Source organism: Rattus norvegicus, chromosome 1, assembly GCF_036323735.1.
Source record: "Rattus norvegicus strain BN/NHsdMcwi chromosome 1, GRCr8, whole genome shotgun sequence".
In the NCBI taxonomy this organism is placed as follows: domain Eukaryota; kingdom Metazoa; phylum Chordata; class Mammalia; order Rodentia; family Muridae; genus Rattus; species Rattus norvegicus.
This window is the reverse complement of record NC_086019.1, coordinates 196185716-196204056: the sequence shown is the minus strand read 5'-3', so window position 1 is coordinate 196204056 and position 18341 is coordinate 196185716. Positions and strand designations below refer to the sequence as shown.

Sequence of the window (18341 nt, the reverse complement as noted above, 5' to 3'; positions counted from 1 at the left end):
CCCCTGGGCAATCTGTGTGTCATTGTCAAGATCGTTATCATAGTGTAGTATCATATACCACAGTTTCATGTTGTGCTTTCTTATAGACAACTCAACATAATGCTAAAGAATTAAATGCATAATGTATAGTGTTCCAGTCTCCTTTCCGTTTCTGTGCTAAGACATCCTGACCAAAAGCAGCACAGGAGAGGGAAAGGGCTTTTCCGGTTCACACTCCATGCTGCAGCCTATTGTTTGGCGGAAGGCAGGAATTCAAGCAGCCAGTCACATAACATCTACAATCTAGAGAAGAGAGAAGCAAACAAAACCACGCTGCCCGCTTGCTTATGCTACTAGCTTTCCATGCCTCCTGTTCAGAACCCTGTGCTAGGGAATGGTACCACCCTTATGTCAATGAAGAATCGAGACACTCCCCTGCAGACATGCCACGGGTCTACCTGGTCTAAATCATCCCTCAGATGAAAGGCTCCTCCCAGGTAATTCCAGGCTGTGGCAAGTTAACATTTAAAACCAGCCATCTCTCTCTCTCTCTCTCTCTCTCTCTCTCTCTCTCTCTCTCTCTCTCTCTCTCTCTCACACACACACACACACACACACACACTTTCTGTAAAATGTATCCAGTGTAGGGATGAATAACACAGTGAGTATTATAAATTTAGATAGTATAATACAATTAGTATTGGTATTACACAGTGAGTACAAACAGACAGGAACTCATTACCGCTGATATCAATCACTGATTCCCCTGCATGATCCTGAAGGTGCAATCTGCATGTTGTCTTTTATTCTGACCTTTGCCATCCTCAGACCTTCAGCGGCTATTTCCTGTGGGGCTAGCCTACTTTGCTAGTCTGTGCTAATTGTCAACTTGACAAAAATCTAGAATCACCTGGGAGATGGGCCTCTGCTTACCTACTGGAGAGTATCCGGTTACATTCATCGATACAGAAAGACCCATCTTAGTTGTGGGCACGTGCAGTTCCTGAGCTGGGATCCTGGGCTGTATGGAATGGGAGAAGGGAGCTGAACACTGGCATTTAGTACTGTCTGCTTCCTGGTTGTACGTGTGATGAGAGCAGCTGCCTCAAGCCCCTGCTGCCTCGACTGCCCTGCCGTGATGGGCCGTCCCTTGACCTGTGAAGGGGAAGAAGTTTCCTCCCTCAACGTGCTCTTATCAGAGTATTTTACCATAGCAATGGGAAAAGGAACTAAGATATCTTCTCTGTTTTAGATGGGTGATGAGGTACTCTGTGAAGAGGGGGACAAGTGAGTAAAGACAGCTCTGAATTACATCCATTTGACTTGAAGATGAAACTCACTGGATAGAGGGGCACTGAGAGATGGGGAACTTCCTTATGCTTCCCAAGAAGTCAGGGTTCTGTTGAGAGATTGTGGTCCTTCCTTGCCAAAGCCTGGACAACTCTGGGGGACTTCTGAGAGACAGACCCTTGAATGACGGAAGGAAGGAAAGGATGAGACTGTAACTCCCTCAGACTGCGCAGATCTTCAGAAATCTGCTGTGTTATTTCCTTGAGGACAGTTCAAGGGGAAGGTACTTTGCAACAATCTCTTCTTTGGACTTTGCTTCTTGGCTAATAGCCTGGTGGTTACGTGTGAAGAGTCAGAGTTAGACTTCCAGATTCAAATCTGAGCACCACCAAGCCACTGGAGTTTCCTAGGTCTTTAAAAGTCCTTCTTGTCCCATGCTGTGTCTACTGGTGAGAGGCAGCTGTGCTTAGAGACTGTGCCAGGGGTGCTGTGGACTAGCACCATGCAACCACTCGAGGCTCACAGGGGCACCAGATTCTAATGTGATGAGTATCTGCCGAGGGCACTCTGCCCCGCGGTCATGTCCCTGCTGGAACAGACCGTAGACTCTGCAGCAATATGCCTATCCAAGCATAGGGATGGGGAAACTGAGGCTTAAAAGAATGAAGGACCTGCCTGGCATGAAAGTCAGATACCAATAGAATTTCAAACACAGGGGCACTGGCCGCAAACCTAGTGCTTCCGGTTAGGAGCATGGCACTCCTTCCCTGAATGAAGCCAGCTCTGCCATCCCTGCCCGGACTCTGCTGTTTCCTGGGTGCAGTGACCACAGAAGGTGAGTAAGGTCAGGAGACTCCATGCTCAGGGAAGCAGCATGAGCATCAGCTTAGCATCCTTATCCCTTAGTCAGGTGCGAGACTGAGCTCTCAAAATGATAGGATCACAGAACCACTTGCTGTCGTTTCCCTCACCATAGCTTTGCCATCGATGCCAACTTCCTGGAAACCTTGCTGCCCCGCGAGCTGCTATCATGCTTATTCTCAGACAAGGATACTGGGGACAGTTTAGGACATGCCCAAGAACATACAGAACCAAGTCTCATCTCAAGTTGTCTGCCCACAGACTCTGAAGTCTTCCCCCTTAACCCTACTGACACCCCTGGTCTGGTGGTGGCAACTTGGAGTCCTTGGACTCAGAGCCTATGGTGCAGAGAGGTGGCTCTGAGTCGTCAGTGATCTGAGATGACTACTGTCCTTCCTCAACCCATACTTGGAACCCTCACCTGCTGGTCCATGTTGGTTTTCTTGCTTTTAAGACATGAGGCGAGATGGCAGGTGATGAGAAAGAGCCCTGAGTTTGCAGTTAGGATGCACACACTAGCAATTCCCCTCTTAGAGCTAACAAGAGCAGTCCCTGCTCGGGACCCTGTACATTAGAGCTGGAGTTACACCATTCATTCTAGACTAGAGCAAAGAAGCCTTGTCCAAGTGCCTTGATTCTGCTTCCAAAATTCATGCAGACCCCTGGTGCCATGCCCAAAGGTAAGCTGTAGGGTAGATGTGCCCATCTGAAGGTCCCGGGAGCATCACATGTCCGTGGAACATGACTGTGTGACTTGCACTGTGCACATGGCCCAAGGAAGGCACTTGCGGTGCTGTGTGGATTCAGGGATGGAAAAGTAAAGCAGACACTTGGTCAGATCAGACTAGCCTCCAAGGAGCCTAAAACCCCAAATTTGAGCCCCACTTTTAGGAGGTAGATCTACCAAGACAGGGGGATTAGCATGCATTTCACATAACAGTCCGTAAGCTAAATTTAGAACTTCTAAGCACATACACAGACAGTTTGTGAGACTCTATCTGCCTGGTTTCTCCATCTATAAATCTCACGGACAGACTTGGGTGTGAGCTACATTTTAGGGCTCATCAAGGGTGTCTGTTTCTGGAGCAACTTCTGTCTCTGTAAAGCCAAGGGCGCAGTGGGATTCTGCCCCCTTAGCCAACCTCTGACATCCGGCAGAGGCAGAGCCAGCCCTCAGCCAATCCCTGTGGCCGTGTTTCACAGGAAGTGGAGATGGTAGAGAGAGAACCCCATAACACTGGGAGGAAGTTCCCATTCAGCTTGGAAGAGAGACTGTCAGCAACAGCTTATCTCGGGGAAGCCATCTGCCTGAGATAGTGATTCTGGGCTGGGCTGGAAAGAGAAGGCACTACAGCTTGGCCACTGAGCCTGATCTGCTTGGCTGTCCCTGGAAGCTTCAGAAGAGGTCTAACTGGAGCAGTGGTTCTCAACTTTTCAAATGCTGTGACCCTTTAATACAGTTCCTCGTATTGTGGTGACCACCACCAACCAATTATTTTTGTTACCACTTCATAATGGTAATTTTGCTACTGTCATGAATCAAAATGTAAATATCTGTGTTTTCTGATGGTCTTAGATGACTTCTGTGAAAGAATTGTTAGACCCCCCCCTCCCAAAGAGGTTGCAAGCCACAGGTTGCAACTAGACCTTACCCAGAGCTTTGGCTTCACTGGGTGGGTTGAGAGTTGGATGTGGACCAGGCAAAGTGCCACCTGCCTCCTAAAGGAAGTGACTTGGGAAACCTTAAAACAACAGAAATGAAAGATGCCACTCTGGATCTCAGATTTAGAACGCCCCTGCTGTTTAGGGGTCGATTGTAATGAAGGGGTAAAGTTTGCTGCTACTCAGCCTGTAGGGAACTCAGCAACCTCTGCCACCCTAACAAATGGTACCCAGAGTGCAGGCAACACAAACCACATCTCTTTCAGCTAAGTCCTGAGGTAAGTGTGGTAGTTGGGATGACTTCCAGTGAGCTAAGACTCTACTCGCTGCTCTGACTGTCCAGAGACTACTGTCCTGGGACTAACACTCACAGATGACATAGCCTAACAGTTTCTTGGCACCAAAGGATATCCAGAACTGAGGCGGGGTAGGACTCCACTGCAGCCCTCAGAGATAGGATCATGTCTTCTCACCAGTACCACCAAAGTGGCAGCCAGAAGATCAGGTGTCATGGAATCCCCTGTGGACTGGCTATCCTGTTCTGTGGAGTCCATGCCCCCTCCCTCCACTCCTGCTTAAGACCTCTGAGAAGGACAGTTTGTGCTCACCAAGGAGTCCATGGCTCTGTGACCTAATGGAGCTTCCTGAGGTGGGGGCGGAGAGCCTAGAAGCAGGGACTCCTCCTAACAGCCTGCCACCTAGAGTCAAGGTTCTCTGCAGAGCTGACAAAGACCTGGATTCCTGCTCAGTATCTGTCCCTGCTTATGAGACCCCTAAATAACTCACTATAGTTCTGACCTGAAGTCAGAGAGACTGGCAGGAGCAGAGGAAGTCCTTGTTCCTAGATAGAATGCAAAGTGGACTCTATCCTCCTCTCTGGCAGACACAGATGGAGAGCTGGGGTCCGACTTCACATTGCTCTAAATACAATGGGCTCCTCTCCTGGCTCAGTTTCTCTTTCCCTCCACTGGGAGGCGAGGCCTGAGTGGGCTTTCTAGGGCTCGTTCGAGTCTGCAAGAGTTAACATTTCCATGCATCTTCACAAACAGCCCCAACCCCAGCCCCAGCCCAAGCTCCAGCTCCAGCTTCAACCACAGCCCCAGCCCCAGAGACAGCCCTTTCTAAAGTAAAGGGTGACGGACAAGAATGTTTCTGCAAGTGTGGCTTCAGACTCCTGAAATGAGTAAACTGCAAAGGCCGTGGCTGAGAGAGCTGATATAAGCACATTTGGTTTAAGCCTCTGTGGGGAAGATGTCATTTGGGGAAGACTGGACCAGCCCGTCATCTGGAATGAGCACTCAGGGGCAGCAGTAGACACTCAGCCATGCCCTTCTGATATACAGGTAGAGTGACATTCAGCATAGCGACATTGCTCAAGGCAGGGAAACCTCACAAAGGCCTTTGCTCAGTCTGTCCACTGTGCCTTGGAGAATGAACATACATTGGAGTCTACACTCTGTCCCCCAAGGCTCCCTGCATCCTGGGGCTCTGCTCACACACAGAAGCCTAATCTTCCATCACTAGTACTCCTCTTGTGCTGTGTCTTCTGTGTCAAGTGGACTCCTAAGCCCTTGTCTAGAGTTCCAGGCAACAGAGAGTGAGCCTGCTTTTAATGTATATAGATTGGCAGAGGCCACAGAGGCAACCTCCCACTTGATGTCCTGGTCTCAAGAGGAAGGATGAGGTGAGCTCAGGACAGCCTGATTGACAGTTTCCTCCTCCTCTCCCTAAGGAACATTAAGGACCACGGAGGTTCCTAGCCGATTCTTCCAATTGCCTCCCCCCTTCTTCTCCCAAGAACTAGCAAGTCAAGAGACTAGAAGTGAGTAGGCAGGCTTGGTTTCAGGAGCCCGAGATACAAATTCTTGAAAGGACCTTAAAGCACCAAGTCTAGAAAACAATAGACGGAGCCTTCTAGGTTGGCAGGAAGAACCCGGGACCTCAGAGTCCATCACTGGGAGAAGGTGCTGTGTTTGATGAGGACTCAAGCACACATACAGGGAGAGGAGATTCAGGTGGTACCACACCCAGGATGGCAAAGACCCAGAGGAATAACACCCACCATCTGAAGAGTTCTTAAGGGTTTTCCAAGCCTCTAGATCCCCTCTCAGATCCAAACCTTTTTCAAGTTTTGCAGTGAACAGAGTTCACTGCTCAGGATGAGTATAAGGATACGAAGTTCTGGCTAGGGTTTCAGTCTCATGTTTCAGAAAGTGAAGCTCTACGCACTCATTTAGACAACAGCCGCCTTTCCACCCATGCTTAATGCAGTTGATGCAGAACGGAGACCTCCTCAAACTCTACCCTGGATGCTGGGACCTTCCCAACCCAATACTCAGTGCCCAGAGCCCTGGGTGAGGCCGCTCACCTGGGATGGATGTCCACTAACAGCACGAGCGTCTGCATGGTGATCACGTCGATGCGCTTGCAGTGGAAACGGGCCACCTTGAGCACCTTGAGGTACGTGAAGCAGAGCACGATGAAGGAGAGCAGGAAGCTAAGCGCATGGAAGGCGCTGGTGAAGACAGCAAAGCGCAGGCGCTCGTCGGGCCGCCGGCTGCACAGCGTGCACGAGGCATACAGCTGGTGGAAGCCGAGCCAGGACAGGGCGAGCGCGGTGGCCGGGAAGGTGAGCGCGTGCAGCCACGTGTAGGCCACCATGAAGGCGGCATCTCGGAGGCGCATCTTGGCACGGTAGCTCAGCGGGAAGACCACAGCCACCCAGCGGTCGATGCTGAGCGCGGCCATACTGAGCATGGAGTTGGCGGCCAGAAAGGTGTCGAGGAAGGCGGCCAGGCGGCACAGGCGGTCCCCGGCCGGCTGCCGTTGTGCCACGACGCCGGCCAGTGTTAGTGGCATGTTGACCACGGTACACAGCAGGTTGCCACACGTGAGGTTGAGAGTGAAGAGCGCCGGCGCCTGGCGGCGGATGTCAGCGCTGTGCAGGAGGCAGAGCAGCACCAGCCCGTTGGACAGCAGCGACACGCCGATTGTGCCCACCAGCAGCCCCGCCAGGCCCGCGTCCCACGAGTTCATGGTGCGCGCCCGCTGCTGGCGCTCAGGGCCCGCAACCCCGCGCCGCCATGGCGCAGCCCGCTGCCGACTCAGCCCCTCGGCGACGCGGCAGCCCAGCGACCCCTGGACCCTGTCGCCATGGCTACGGAGAGGGTATCCAGCAACCCAGAACCCTGCGCCAGCCCCTGGGCCAGCGCCTAGGCACGCAGCCACCCGGAACCCCGCGCCACCTCCCAGGCGAGCACCCGGGCACGAAACACTCGGAGTCTGGGGTCACCTCACCGGCGAGCACCTGGGCGAGTGCTCACCCCTAGCCCCGCGCCACCTCTTGGCCAGTATCCCGGTTCTCCTCTGAACTCCTGTAGTGCCCTGGAATCCAGGGTCGCAGGCGCCTGCGGTCCCTGGTTTTGCCTCTGCCTGCACCCGCCCTCACTGGGTCCCTCTAAGCTCTGGCTCTGCTCTGCACACCCTCCTGCTCTGTGGCTTTCTCTCTGTCTCCCTCTCTCTGCCTCTGTGCTCAATCTCCAGTGTGCTCTCACTTTCTGCCCCCTCCCCCTTCTGTCTCTCCCACCTCCAATTTTCTCCTCCCTTTCTTTCTCCTTTCTCTCTTCTTTCTCTTAGGAAACTGACTGCTTCTGAGGAGGAAATCCCACCGATTCTCTCTCTCTCTCTCTCTCTCTCTCTCTCTCTCTCTCTCTCTCACACACACACACACACACACACACACACACACCCTTGGAGGGAAGGAGCCCTCCCGGCTCCCTTGCAGAATGGCTGGCTCCCAGTTGCTCCCCTCCTCCTTCCCTTCCTTTCTGTCCTCCCCTACATGAGCTGGAGACAGGCTGAGTCAAGAAATCTAAAGAAAGAGAATGCCTGGGCACCCTCGTGTCTCAGTGCTCCTTGTCCCTGCCTAGCTGACCAGACCTTGACCAAGCCTACCTGCACCACCACAGCTGCCCAGCATCTAGGGTTGCTGCTGCTGTCTAAGATGAACCGGGGAGCTTGGCTAGGCTTCTGCTGAGCCGGGATGGAATTCACAGTTCTATCTTGCATTAGGACCAGGTATCTCCTGAGATCTCCTCCCATCTGTCTGCAGAGAGTTGCTGTACTGCTGGACACCGAGTCCTCGGAGCTTCATTTTTTTCACTCTCTTGTCACTCAGCTACATTCTCAGACCTGATAGGAGGTCACTTGAGGCTCACTGGGACATCCCTCGGGCATGCTATCAGTCAAGAGCACACTATATCTGCCCTTACTCATCAGAAGTAGCCCTGGTGTGGCTGGTGCTGGACACTCATGATGTCCTGTGCCAGCTGCTGTCCTGCCCATTCTGGGTGAGACTGGGACTGTAAGCTTATTAGGCATGTGGACGAGCTGTTCAGAGAACGGGAGGATGTTGGTGGATCTATTTGATCCAGATCATGAGAGCTTGGGACATAAATGGTCTCAGACTTTCCTCAGGCAAGCATGTGGGGACTGTGTCTCTTCTGTCCCTAGTCCAGACTCTGTAGTTTCAAAGGTGCTTGGTGGACAAACAGGTGACAGCTTTCAGGGCTTCCTCAGTCTCTTGCCTTTCTGTGGGATGCTACCTCCTCCAGTGACTACCTATGCCATATCTCGGAACCTGGTGAGATGGTCAGTGATGATTGCTCAAACCTAGACCTCAGTTTGAAAGAAGCCAATTATATACAGTTTCCCTAAGGGAACTATTTTGTCTCACCCATCACCCTATCTTCCCTCACATAGATTCAAGTATGAAGGGGGCTAATATAAAGTACCAGAAAGTCAGGGAGAACAATGGACTCTCTTCTGTGCACCTTGACAGATGCTCATTAACCATCACTGCAATGGATGACAACTATACACAGCAGAGTGCCTGGGGCTGGGGCCACTTCTTACCAGCTTACAAGGGTGCCTGGGAGCTCTTCTGCAACCTCCCTTAAGAGGCAGCATGTTGATAATTGAAACCTGACACTCTAGGGGCATTTATACCACAGAAACAAGCAAATGCCACAGCTCAGCCCCACCCACCCCACCCCGAATCTGAGACCATAGTCTCATAGCATTTACCAGCACACCACTCACTGACCTCACAAAGCACCCATCTTCCCTGAGTCTCGGCTTCCTTATATCTGTTTTTCAGAGCTGTGTTGATACTGTGTGGAAGTGGTTTTGCCTCTCAGGGAATAAAAATGCAAGCAGAATACTGCAACCTTCTCAGCCCTTGGCTTCCTCATGTGGCCTACAGAATTCAGGTTGGCTGTGCACCTTCATCTCCTGCTTGGTTGAGACAACAACGTGGGCTGTTCACCTGTGTGTCTCCCTGCTTCCACAGACCTACTTTGACAAGCCTCTCCCAGGGATGAGACAGGTGTTTAGGGACTGCTTTTGGAGTAAACCAGTATGTTCTGGGACACACCAGTAGATCCTTGATTCTCTTACACTTTAGTGTTCTACAGAATCACTTTATGTGCTGGCTAAGTTCAGATCCCTGGGGTCACCTGCTCCCACAGTTTCAAAGTCAGAGAGTCTGAGATTTGCCTCCTTTACTAGCTCTACAAATGATAATCAGAAGTGGTCAGGCTAGATAGATAGTGCCTAATCATGCCCCGGTCATATCCTCCAACAGTGGCCTGGTGCTCTGGCCTCTCAAAAGGACCACCAGTGTTTGTAGGAAGGACAGACTACAAAATATTAACCAATATATTTGTAGCATACAAGTTGTCAAAACCTGTCCAAACATCACATCTGATTTAATTCTTGCAAGAATGACAAGAGAAAGAGTTAACTACAGCTGGTATTTCAGAGATAAAGACAGCAGAGTACAGACAGAGACATTAAGCGACAGAATTGCTGAGAGATGAAGCCAGCATGCCCAGCTCTGAAGGCTGACTTTTATTGTGAGCTCCAGAGCTCCTCTGTCACCTTTTTAGTGAGATGCCTTTGTTCTATAACTAGAAAGAGCTGCGACTTCTCAGTATCAAATGATGTTGATAACCAGGTAACTAGGCCAACAGTAAGAAATCAATATTTCAGTTCTCTCTTTCTCTCTCTCTCTCTCTCTCTCTCTCTCTCTCTCTCTCTCTCTCTTTCTCTCTCTCTCTCTCTTGCTCTCTCTCTCTCCTTATGTCCCTCTCTCTCAGTCTTTCTGTCTCTGTCTCTCAGTCTCTCTGTCTCTCTGTCTCTCTCTCTCTGTCTCTCTCTCTCTCTCTCTCTCTCTCTCTCTGTGTGTGTGTGTGTGTGTGTGTGTGTGTGTGTCTCCCTCCCTCCCTCCCTGCTCCTAGCCACCTCACCTCACACACACAGCATATTGAAGATCATTTGTTCTCTGAATTCCTAAGGGCAACATTGAAAGGTTAAAATGCCAGAATAGAAATTCAGAATATTATAACTCAGTTTGCAGAGGAACCAAAGCTCATTTTCTTCTGCTTATTTAAACAAAATTTCCTGCTCCCCGTGGGATTGTTCGAAGGCTGATCTCCATAGCAACCAGGTCCCCAGCCTTGTTGGCTTTAGCCAGGTCAGGCTCCAGAGTTTAAGTTTAGCATAGCCTTACACACTCATAATGCGGTTATCTGGGACTTGATACTAGCCTATGCTAATTCTCCAGAAGAGAATCTGAGAATCCAGCCCACTCAGCCAGGGGCTGCAAGGGCCTGAGTATGTCTGCCAGAGAATCACATGGTGACTCTTCAGAGCATACTCTTTCAAGCCAGAGGGAAGTCAGCAGTGATGGAATGTTGATGGCAGTGTTAACATGACTCATAGAATGCTGTAACTGTGCCCCCTAGGGAAACGCAACAACAGGACTCCACAGGGCAGAGGAATGCTTTGTCAATCCTTGCAGGAAGTCTCCAGTGTATGAATTCTGACACATGAAAAAATACTTTCAGAGCAGGTAAACGATTTGCTCAAGGTCACTTTCAGTCACATTAGTTGACAAAATCAAGTTGAATTGGTTAGAGATCCACATCTAGTAGGTATAAATCCCCACATTTTTTCCTGCTGCACTGCTCTCTATACCATGAACATGATATAACACACACACACACACACACACACACACACACACACACACACACACACACTAACAGGTCACTGACAGTTGTGGTCTCCTCCACTTAGAGAGTGATGAAATTTTATAAATTAAACAAGAACCAGAATGGCACCAGTGTTGCATATGGAGCTTTGGTGGTTATTTGGGTGAGGATCAGAGGTTCTGGCTTTGTATAAATTAAAGAGAGAGGGCTAAGATTCTGAACACTCCATAGGAAAAGAAGTATCTTGGGAAATGTCTATGGATCTGAACCTAGAAAGCCTCAAGAATTGGGACTCCGTAGCAGAAAGTAGACCTTCAGGAAGATGGGAGACACAGAGGTACCAGCCCCATGGAAGTCACAAAAATATAAGGCCTATTGAAATGATGGCTTCCATAGCTTGGAGTATCCAGTCAGCCTATCAACCTCAGACCTGGGCCTAACAACTATTTTCCATTTTAAAAGATTTACTCAACTGGCATTTAAAGTGGTCACAGTAGTGCTGGGGTATCCTAGAGGATAACCAGATATGGTCTCATCACCAAAATTAGGGCATTGAGACCTTATAGAGGTCGTTAACTCTTTGCAGAAAGATCTATGGGTCAGAGTGGCAGACTAGCTCCTGAAATACTGACCAAGGTCTAGCTCAATGTCTAGTACTCTTCCTATTACAACTAACATGTAAGACTGGTGGGCTCTCTCCAAGAAGGCTGTTTGTACACACTCTGGTCATCCTTCATGCTGAGTAAACAAAACCAACTGCACGTTCTGTTTTTTCAACTGGCCAAAGAGTCTCTGTTTCAGTTCAACAACAACAACAACAACAACAACAACAACAACAACAACAACAACATGTGGCCTTTTGGGACAATATCTCAATTAGCCCAGGCTGGCCTCAAACTTGCTGTACAGCTAAGGGTGACCTTGAACTTCTGACCCTTCTGCTTCTACCTCCTTAATGTTGGAATCATAAGCATGCATCAGCATACCAGACTCATTTGCTCATTATCAAAAAGGAGCACTGGATCACTCATGGGTCATGAACCTTTGCTATTTGTAAGTCTTTGTGATGGCCCCAGAGTACACAAACCAGCTATGTGAAATGATAAACTCAGGAAGAGGGGAGAGAAATCCCACTGTCCAATAGCTTTGTCTGGTAATATACAAAAAGAAGCAAGACTGTGCTGTCTGATGGGATTCAGAATGCAAGGCAGTATTTATCTGAGTCTTTTCAGGATCCAGACACTACACTTGATTTATCTTATTTAATCTTTGCAGTATATATGAGGTGCTTCTGCTACAGACAGATGAGGTAACAGAGGTTCAGAGAAGCTGGGAACTATACACAAAGACCAGAGCTAGTTGGGGAAGGGAGTTTGGGCCCCAACCAGTGCAATGTATGACCAGACTTGAAATGTCTCTTCTGTCTTCTTGGGGCTGCTTATGGAATCTGCAGCATTTTGTGTATGTTTCCAGTGAATAAATGAAGGAACGGTCCTCCTCGCCTTTATTGGTGGCCATCCAAAATTTTTCTTGACTTGTTCCCACCCTAGGTCAGGGAAAGCAGAGCAGAGTCATTAATGTCATTGTCTAGCACTTGTCAATAAAGAGTGAACTTGGTCTGGAAGCATCATGTTGCTGGCAAAATTTTGTTCTGGAAGCCAAGGGTATCAGGATTGTAGTCTTGTCCCTGAACCTATTTGACCATATACCTTTGGACAACTCCTCACTCTCTCACTATCTTGGAAATGAGGTAAGTGGACAAGGTGGTCTCACCCGTGAATTTAAGTTGTTTAAAAATGCCACACAAGGAGCATGGATGAGGAGAGAGGAGGAAAGAAGGCCAGAAACAGGCCCCCAAAGACCTTCTTTCCCCATATGGTAGAAATTAAGTCCCTTCTGCTCAGTGGCAACTGAAACCCATGTACCACTTTAGCTTTTGAGGGCCGTGTGGGTGGACATGTGGGGGAGAATTCACTTTTCTGCAAGTGTGAGCTAGTGGGAACAATCTCTGAGCTCAGCTCTTGGCCCTCAGCAAGCTCAGGGAAGGGTCTATGCATTTTAGACCCTGTTCAATGTGCACATGCAAGGACTAAGCCTGCCAGCAGGTCCACTGGAGGCAGAGCTAACGTGTGTGCTTGCGTGTTCCAGGAGGTATGTGTGGGAGAAGTCAAACCAGCCAATGACATGGATTCTTGTGGAACTGGTTTGGGATCAGGGAAACCAAGGCAGCCATGAGTCTTTTTCTAAATGACTCAACTCTTTGAGAGGCTTAGCAAGATTTAGAAAGTAAGAAAAATAGTTCTTAATTTGCATGAATACCGAGAGCAACTTCAAAGGGAAAACAAATTATTTGCCCATGCTGAGTGAGAGGGATGTTGCTTGATGCAGGGGGGTGTGCCTGTGGTCTCAGCTGTTCTGGAAATCTGGGGAAGAATGATGGTGACTTTGACACCCTGTAACCTCTATTTGGGAAGGGAAAAAAGGCAAGAAAAGAAAAAGGAAAACCAGAAACAAACCCAGTACGCTGTGCCCACTGGGGCTCTCCTGATCCCGGTCCCTTACTCACACACTGTTAACATCAGTGACCCACTCACTCAGCCAGATGAAAGATTTGGTACTTGGCGGAGCCACAAAATGTGTGTCCTCATGGGTTGGCGTTGACATGCCTTCCCTCTATACCCCATAATTCTTGTCCCCACTCTTCACCTGTCAGTGCAGTGGCCATCAAATCCCCCTATTCTGTATGCTGTGGCTCTTAGATCAGAAGCATTTCCCCTTATGCAGATTATGGAGTTTTCTTCATCAAGTTTCCATTTACGTAATGAAACGGTAAGTCCTGGGTACAACATCTGATGAATTTGATAAGCCCAGCATTCACGTCAGCTACACATTTACTGAGTCAGTATTCTTATCCCCCCAGAGAGGCCCTTTATGCCCCTTTACAGCCAACACATGACAATCCACTCCAGCTGCCCACCGCCCAATTCTTTACTCATCATATGTTAATTTTCTACTTGAACAGAACTATACGCCATGAGTTCTGCTAATTATGTTTCTTTTACACAGCGTAATATATTTTAGGTGTCTCTCTCCTGCTGCATCCTTTGCAAGTTCACTTCCTTCTGTTGCTTATTGTCTGAACACACCTATGGGGTTTTAGCCAATATCATCTCGAAAGATATCTGTGTCACATCCTGTTTTCGGCTTACTATTACATGTGATGAAACACCATGACCAAAATCAAATCGAGGAGGAAAGGGTTTACTTGGCTTACACTTCTATAGAATTATTCGTCATCGAAGGAAATCAGGACAGGAACTCAAACAGAGCTGAACCTGGGAGCAGGAGCTGATGCTGAGGGCGTGGAGGGATGCTGCTTACTGGCTTGCTCAGCCTGCTTTCCTATAGAATCCAGGAGCACAAGCCCGGAGCCCTCCCCCATCAACTACTAATTAAGAAAATGCCATACGACTGGATCTTATGGAGGCATTTTCTCCACTGAGGTTCCCTCCTTTCAGATAACTCTAACTTGTGTCAGGTTGACATAATATCCTGCACAGATCCAATTTGTAAATATCCCGACTAAAAGCTACTATGGACATTCTTGTGGTAGATTTAAAGCAGTCGAGCTGGTGCCTACCTACAGCCTTCAGCCCCTACTGACTAGTGTTCACCATATTATAAGATACTCTGCTTGCTTTGAAGGAGAAAGATAAATACCAAGTCGGCTACAAACCCCATACCTGCAATGGTAACCTGCCTGCAAGCAGCATTAGAGCATAGGATAGGGCACATAGCTTGTGAGAGTAACCAACCAATAAATGATTGAATTTATGTCCATTCCATGAGATGGAACCTGACACTGCTCAGGTGACCGAGGACGTGAGGCTAGATAGGCTGCAGACCCGGTGGAAAACCAAATACTCTCTTGTACTAAAAGAACACAGCAATAAAACGACTCTTACCAACATTCTGCTGCATTTATAGATGTGTCTCATTCAGCCATCGCTAGAGAAGCTTCCTTCTGCAGTAAGATGGGGACTAACCCAGAGACCCACAGCCAGACAGTGTGCAGAGCGGCCGACCTTGTAGTACTCTCCAACAATTCCCTCCCCCAGGGCTCAGGGAAACCTGTGGAAGAGGAGGCAGAAGGAGTGTAAGATCCAGAGGGGATGGAGGACACCAAGGAAACAAGGCCTTCTAAACACAGCAGGTCCAGGGCACATATGAACTCATAGAGACTGTGGCAGCTGCACAGACCTGCACAAGGCATGGGCCGGATAGAGTCACAGTACTGAGAGGAGAAATGGACACACGTGCCCATCCCTAACACGGAAGCTATCTCCAGTTGATAACTGCTCACAGATGAAAAACTAGTTTTCTCCAATGGAGTCTCACTAGGTATACAAACCACTCTTAAGACCAGGCCTGTACCCAGCACAGAGGGTCAACAGAAGGGCATTTTGGGGGTTCGTTGTCTCATATTGCTTTGTCATCCTTCCTTTTCCTACACACCTTACAGACCCTTTGCTTATATAGTATGGTTGCTGGTTTTGTGTTTTTATGTGAGAATGTGTACATCTCTGGGTCTGCATGTGCTTCTTGAGGTTTTCGTTGTTGTTATTTTTCTTCTGTTTGTTTTTATCCAATTATTATTATTATTATTATTATTATTATCATTATTATTACTTTAGATGCCTGTTTTATCCCAATGAGAGAAAGAAAAGATGTGGATTTGGGTGAGTGGGGAAGCAGAAAACACAATCAGGATATAATGTATTAAAGAACATTTTCAATTTTAAAAAAATGCCAATTTTAAAAGTGTCAACGCAATTTTACCATGCAACCTATAGTAAACCAGACTGTCTTTTTTCCTACTGAATTTTAAGAGTTTTAAGATATATTTATATTCCAAACATTTATTAGATAAATGAGCTCTAAATACTTTTTAACTTGTAGATTGTCTACTTTTAAAAGTTATTTTAAATAATTATGATTGTGTGTGTACATGTGTGTGTACAAATGTGCATGCACATGATTGGTGGGGCATACATGCCAAGGCATATATAGAGAGGCTAGATTCAATTCTCTCTTTCTTTACATGGATTCCAGTGTTGAACTCAGACTGCTGTGTATATGCAGCAATTGCCTTTATCCACTGAGCCATCTTGCCAGTCTTCTATTCCTTTAAAACAAAGGTTTTAAACTTATTTTATTCCATTGTGTGAGTGTTTTGCCTGTATGTATGTAAGTATGTATGTATGTGTGTATGTATGTATGTATGTATGTATGTATGTATGTATGTATGTATATGTATGCTTGGTGCCCACAGAGGTCAGAAGAGGATTTCAGATCACCTAGAACTGGAATTATGAATGGTTGTGAGCCACCATGTGAGTAGTGCTGAGAACTGGACCTGGGTCCTCTGCAAGAGCAGCCAGTGCTCTTACCTACTTATTCCCTTTGTCTCTTTTCATAATGGTATGTTTTGATGAGGAGGTGTTTAATATTCATAAATTCAAAAGTTTTAATATTCATGAGCTCAACTTATTAATATTCATGAAGTCGAGAGTATCAGATTTTTATGATTACTGCTCTATGAGTTCTCCGAAACATTTTCCCAAACCATTACAAGCTGAAAACAGTTTGTTTTCTTCTAGAAACTTGGTGTCTTTAACTTTTATACCTGGGCAAAGGACTCACTCAAATTAGTCCTTCTGTGTGGTATGAGGTGTGAGGGTGGTTTATTGCTTTAATTTGATATTGTTATCAAGCAGCTTGGGTTGAGCCTACTTTGCTCCCTACATTAAGGTGCTTTAGGAGCTTTGATAAACCCCCGAGTACTTACCACTTGCTCTATCTTTTGTTTTATTCCATTCCTTGGTGCATCTTGACATCAGTCTATGGACTCGGTTATTTTCCTTCACAGTACATCATAAAAGTCAATTCAATAATCTTTCTTAAGACTTCTAAAAACCAATGTCATGATATGAAGTTTCCATTTCATCATTCTTTCAATTTTCCTATATATTTTACAAATTTCTTGGACATGTATACATATATCCTAGAATTTTAACTGGATAACATTTATCCATAGATTAATTTGAGATGTTTTTAAGACATCGAGTCCTCCAGTCTCTGAACAGGGAATTTTGTCTGTTAGTGTTCCTCGACCTCCTTTTCAGCAACACTCATTTTCTGTCTTGTGTTTCCTTTTTAATCTCTGCACATTTTATGCTTTAATGCTAGCATTTGTGCCATTGTCTTGTAAATTAGTTCTTGATTTGTTCACTGCCAGAGAACACAAATACAGCTGGTATGCATTGGGGAAGGAGGTGGGGCCTTCACGGAAGCCACATGTGACTGAGTGTAGGATGTTTTCATGAATTTTTCAGTTTTTGTGTATACATAATCCTGCTGTCTATGAATTCAACCAAAACAATAGTTTTGCTTCCTTGGTCATGCCGCTGGCCATGGCTTCTTGTGCCAAATCACATGCACATCACATGACAGTGGAGAGATTTCCATTTTGCTCCCATTTTCAGAGAAACGGTTGGATTTCGTTCTTTATACACCGTAGTATTCATTGTAACCTGTTTTTCATCACACTAGGAAAGAGTGATTTGCCAGGTTTGGGGATGTGTACTTGTGATCCAGCACTTGGGAGGTGGAGGTAGGGGGATCAAGAGACCAAGGTCTTCCTTGTCTATTTAGCAAGTTTTAGGCCAGCCTGGGCTACATGGAAAAAGAAAGAAGGGAGATAGATGGATGGATGGATAGATAGATAGATAGATAGATAGATAGATAGATAGATAGATAGAAGTGGATGGATGGATGGATAGATAGATCAATAGATAGAGACAGAAAGACAGAGAGAGACAGAAAAAGACAGGGAGAGTCACCAGTTATATTGATATGGGAGTTCTATTGATATGGGAGTTCTATTGATATGGGAGTTCTATTGACATGGGAGTTCTATTGACTTGGGAGTTCTATTGATATGGGAGTGCTGATGTTTGGCAGCATTTGGTCCCTCAGCATGGATTACAATGTCTGGCTGTAGGTAATTTGTAGCTGTCCTAACAACACTCATCAAGCTAAGGTTGATCTTATTTTAAGGTTAATTTCTATTATTCAAGGGGGTGGGGCATGATGAATGGGTGTTGACTTCCTCAAGTCCAGTTGCTGTGTCCATAGAAACAATTGTGTGAAATTTTCCTTCAGTTTTACTATTTTACATTAAGTTCTGAGGGTTGAGCCAGTCTTGCCCTCCTTGAAAGAAATCACACCTTGTCTACATGTATCATCCTTTTTGTAAACTGTTAGACGCTATTGGCCCATGTGACATCCAGGACTATGGCATCTGTATTCATGAAGAATGTCTGTTTATATTGCTCCTTTAATAATGTGTTTGCCTAGTTTTAGTAGCAGGAGTGTGCTAGCCTGGGAAAAATAGTTGGGAAGTAATCTTTTCTCTTTCCAATTTCTGTATGT

The 18341-nt window shown here is 47.0% G+C and overlaps 1 protein-coding gene across 2 annotated transcripts in view; it reads right to left on the bottom strand.

The window, feature by feature from the left end:
- Positions 1 to 7919, bottom strand: part of Gpr26 (G protein-coupled receptor 26) — a 39437-nt gene extending 31518 nt beyond the window's left edge. The window contains exon 1 of one of the 2 annotated variants that reach the window (XM_039092262.2): positions 6161 to 7919. In XM_039092262.2, coding sequence (XP_038948190.1) covers positions 6161 to 6828 — 668 coding nt within the window. In that variant the 5' untranslated portion in view covers positions 6829 to 7919. 2 annotated transcript variants of the gene reach the window in all.
- Between the last annotated feature and the right edge of the window lie 10422 nt (positions 7920 to 18341).